This window comes from Triticum aestivum, chromosome 6D, assembly GCF_018294505.1.
Source record: "Triticum aestivum cultivar Chinese Spring chromosome 6D, IWGSC CS RefSeq v2.1, whole genome shotgun sequence".
Classification (NCBI taxonomy): Eukaryota; Viridiplantae; Streptophyta; class Magnoliopsida; order Poales; family Poaceae; genus Triticum; species Triticum aestivum.
This window is the reverse complement of record NC_057811.1, coordinates 4,784,826-4,788,541: the sequence shown is the minus strand read 5'-3', so window position 1 is coordinate 4,788,541 and position 3,716 is coordinate 4,784,826. Positions and strand designations below refer to the sequence as shown.

Sequence of the window (3,716 nt, the reverse complement as noted above, 5' to 3'; positions counted from 1 at the left end):
CGTTGTTGGCTAGGCACCCACCAATGAGGTGGACCAGGAGTCGAGGAAACCTTATTCTTAACGGCATGGCGCCGAAATTTCCACCACTGGGAGGAACGTAGTTCTACTATTAGGATACCGAACTATATCACCACATCGCAGATCCGGGGTCCCTGCCCCCTTCATTGCCGAAGCGGCAAACGAGAGAGGACGAGACCCGAGGACTCGTTGGTGGGGAGGGGGATCGATGAATCAATGGCAAATATGGTTACAAGAGGATTTTTCATGTTCATTCTGGGTCGTAACCACGGATTTGTCGCATGTCTCATCTGAAATTTACAAGAGCTATATTTCGACACTGGTCCGAGGCTCTTAATTAGACGCCTGGCCAATGGAGGGGGGCGGGGGGCAGTTGTGAACCTTTTGTGGCTCAGCGGCTCGTCGACCGGTATGGCTAAGATGTTGTTACCGGATAACTTGAAGTGTACAAGATTTTCCCAAATATATCCATGCCAGGAATTGGGAAAGAAAGAGTGTACCGAGAAGATAGACACTTTGGGTCATCCATGTTGATGATTATCTTGTCCTTTGTTTAAGGCGGTCCCATGGGTGTGATTGATCAGGAATAGTTTGTGTGTGCCAATGGAGTCACACACCATAAGGCATAGGCATGCACACCTTTTTGCCTTCCTTGCTAGCACTATATAAACCCATCCCAGCTCCAGCTCCCTTCACGCTCTCAAGCAACTACCTCGAGTAGTAAGCTGACACTTCTTCTCTTCCCATTGAACCATCTATTTTGGCTTCCTTGCTAGCACTATATAAACCCATCCAACCTCAAGGGAGGTAGAACTTGAAGCTTAGCTATTAGCCAAGCTAGCTTGGTAGAACTATCACATTCTGATATCCTCACCAACTCCTGAGCTAATTAAGACCTTGCAATGGGTGGCCTCTCCCTTGAGCACCCGTGGGCCTTTGCCTTTGGCCTCCTAGGTATACTGCTGTCCACCTGAATAGATGAGTAGCTTTTAACAGTTCTTATTATTTCCATTCATTTTCTCTTCATTCTCGTCTAATACTCTTAGGCGTTACCTACTTGGGTAAGTATGTAGTGTATCCAAGACAATTACACTATATAGCTAGTTAGTGCGGATTGCACCATGGGATACATGTGATCCTTCCTCTTTTGTCCCCCGTAAGCACATTGTTGAAGGCCCCTCCCTGTTTACTCTTTTGAGTAAACTAGTATATCTAGAATAGTTCATTAGTCGTTGGAGGTGGCAAACAAAAGGGAAAGCAAGATGTAAACTAAAGGGCTCGCTGAGTGGAGATTGTACGTGTATCGTACGTACACCTGTCTAACTGCCGTATTGCTTCCATGCAGGCAACATCATCTCCTTCATGACCTACCTAGCCCCACTGTAAGCCTCAGCTTTGATCACTCAACATCGCTCTCTCTCTCTCTCTCTCTCTCTCTCTCTCTCTCTCTCTCTCTCTCTCTCTAGCTGAGCTTGTTGGTCTAATGGTTCATGGGGGGCATGGCATGCAGGCCAACGTTCTACCGGATCTACCGGAGCAAGTCGACGCAGGGGTTTCAGTCGGTCCCGTATGTGGTGGCGCTCTTCAGCGCGATGCTGTGGATCTACTACGCGCTCCTCAAGTCCGACGAGCTCCTGCTCATCACCATCAACTCTGCCGGCTGCGTCATCGAAACCATCTACATCATCATGTACCTCACTTACGCGCCAAAGCAAGCCAAGGTACTCACATCTCAGCTGCACATGCATGCATGTACTCACCCTTCATGAGTTTGTACATTTTGAGTGAACTGGTTGTGCTGACACAAAAATGCATGACATACAGCTGTTCACGGCGAAGATCCTCCTCCTCCTGAACGTGGGTGTGTTCGGCCTCATCCTACTTCTCACACTGCTACTGGCTGGGGGCGAGAAGCGCGTCGTCATGCTTGGGTGGGTCTGCGTCGGCTTCTCCGTCAGTGTCTTCGTCGCGCCGCTCAGCGTCATCGTGAGCAACTGAGCATCCTCCCTCTAGAGTGGTAGTTTGTTGATCCATGATTAATTCTTACAAGTGTACTATGACTTGACCATTGCAGCGCCTCGTGGTGCGTACCCGGAGCGTGGAGTTCATGCCCTTCTCCCTCTCCCTCTCTCTCACCGTCAGCGCCGTAGTCTGGTTCCTCTACGGCCTCCTCATCAAGGACAAATACGTCGCTGTATGTGAACAGCACAACAAAACCTCTCAATTCCTAACTCAAATTTCTTTTTATTTGATTTTAATGTTGGTGTTGAATTGCATTCAGCTTCCCAACATCCTGGGGTTTGCCTTCGGGGTGATCCAGATGGGGCTCTACGCCCTGTACTGCAACGCCACGCCCAGGCAGGCGCCAAAGGAGGTGGACGATCCCATGTCTGACCATGGTGGTGCCGTCAAGGCGCCCGAGCACGTCGTCAACATCTCTAAGCTGAGCCCGGCGGCTGGCATCGAACTCAACACAACCGTCAACGCCGAGCCGCCATTGAAGAGCCTCGGCGTGGCTTGCGCCAACGAGGAGACCATAGGGGTCAGCGTTGACAAGGCAACCCACGTCGAGCAAGTCTAGGCAGGCATGTCATGGATGTATGCGTGCTGTGCATCCAGTGAGTTAGTCCATATGACGGGCAGGGATGGAGCAGAGATGCCAGGGAGAGACCATAAAGGTGCTGTGCTTGTAATCTCCACACTGTGGATGTTCCATTTCGATGTCAAATGTTGTTCCAAGTACTAGTAGGCTAGTAGCTCGCCTCTAAGGTTTATCTTTGTTTCCAATCACTTCGATGTAACGGTCAGGTTACAATGATTAACATTTTCTCGTAAATTGGCATGCTTTCGAGCATAGCACGTGCCGAATGATTAAGTGAACGGAAGGGAATCAATCGTCCGTGCTTTCTCGCGCGCCTTTTTCTGCGTTTCTTTCGGCCGCAAAACTGTAAACTAGCTCCAGCTTTTGGCGTGTGTTTTGTTCTCAATTCCTATTTGGCGTCTTAGGGGCCACATATAGGCCCATTTGTCTTTCCGTGAACATTTTTATAAATTCTCGAGCATTTGCCAAATTAAGGAACATTTTCTTACATTTGTGAACTTTTTTCAGATTCATGAATTCTTTTTCAGATTCATGTTTTTTCCAAATTCATGTTTCTTTAAAAATTGACTTCTTTAAATCCATTTTTTCAGAAAAAAACTGAGTTCACGACTTTTTAAAATTATTGTTTTTAATCAAAAAACAAAGGGTGTCTGTTATTGTCAGAACCAACAGCTACAGTTTTTTTAACAGTGTGCAGCAAAGTGGGTGAGCGCAGCCGACCGACAAGTGGGCGAGCACAGAGCGGGCAACAGAGCCATGAGCGGGCCAGAAGCCTAATGGGCCGGCCCAAGTGTCACTCGCGTGCGAGCACCAGTTTCCCAACAAGCACTAAAAGGTGTGAAAGGTTGATGTTTGCAAGCCAACACCCACAGCAAAGAGGCATGTTCAGCAGGCACAGGTACCTATAGTGTGGCTCCCACCACCACAGGGAATTGCAACGAGTGGACGGTACAATCTACCTACATGAGTCCAAGTCCTAAATTGGGCATGCGTACTTGCATTCTATTTGACTTATCCAGGATTATCCGTCACGATGCTTTCCATGGTAGGCGACGTTGACATCGAGTGCCTATGATGATTTCTATATTTAGGGGCT

The 3,716-nt window shown here is 48.4% G+C and overlaps 1 protein-coding gene across 1 annotated transcript; it reads left to right on the top strand.

Annotated features, from left to right (window-relative positions):
- The first annotated feature begins 719 nt into the window (after positions 1–719).
- LOC123140687 (bidirectional sugar transporter SWEET14) lies at positions 720–2,854 on the top strand. The gene is made up of 6 exons (XM_044559973.1): positions 720–972; positions 1,364–1,400; positions 1,529–1,739; positions 1,843–2,004; positions 2,093–2,212; positions 2,300–2,854. Exons 1-6 carry the CDS (start codon positions 921–923, stop codon positions 2,597–2,599), a joined length of 882 nt encoding a protein of 293 aa, XP_044415908.1. The 5' UTR covers positions 720–920; the 3' UTR covers positions 2,600–2,854.
- Positions 2,855–3,716: the final 862 nt, after the last annotated feature.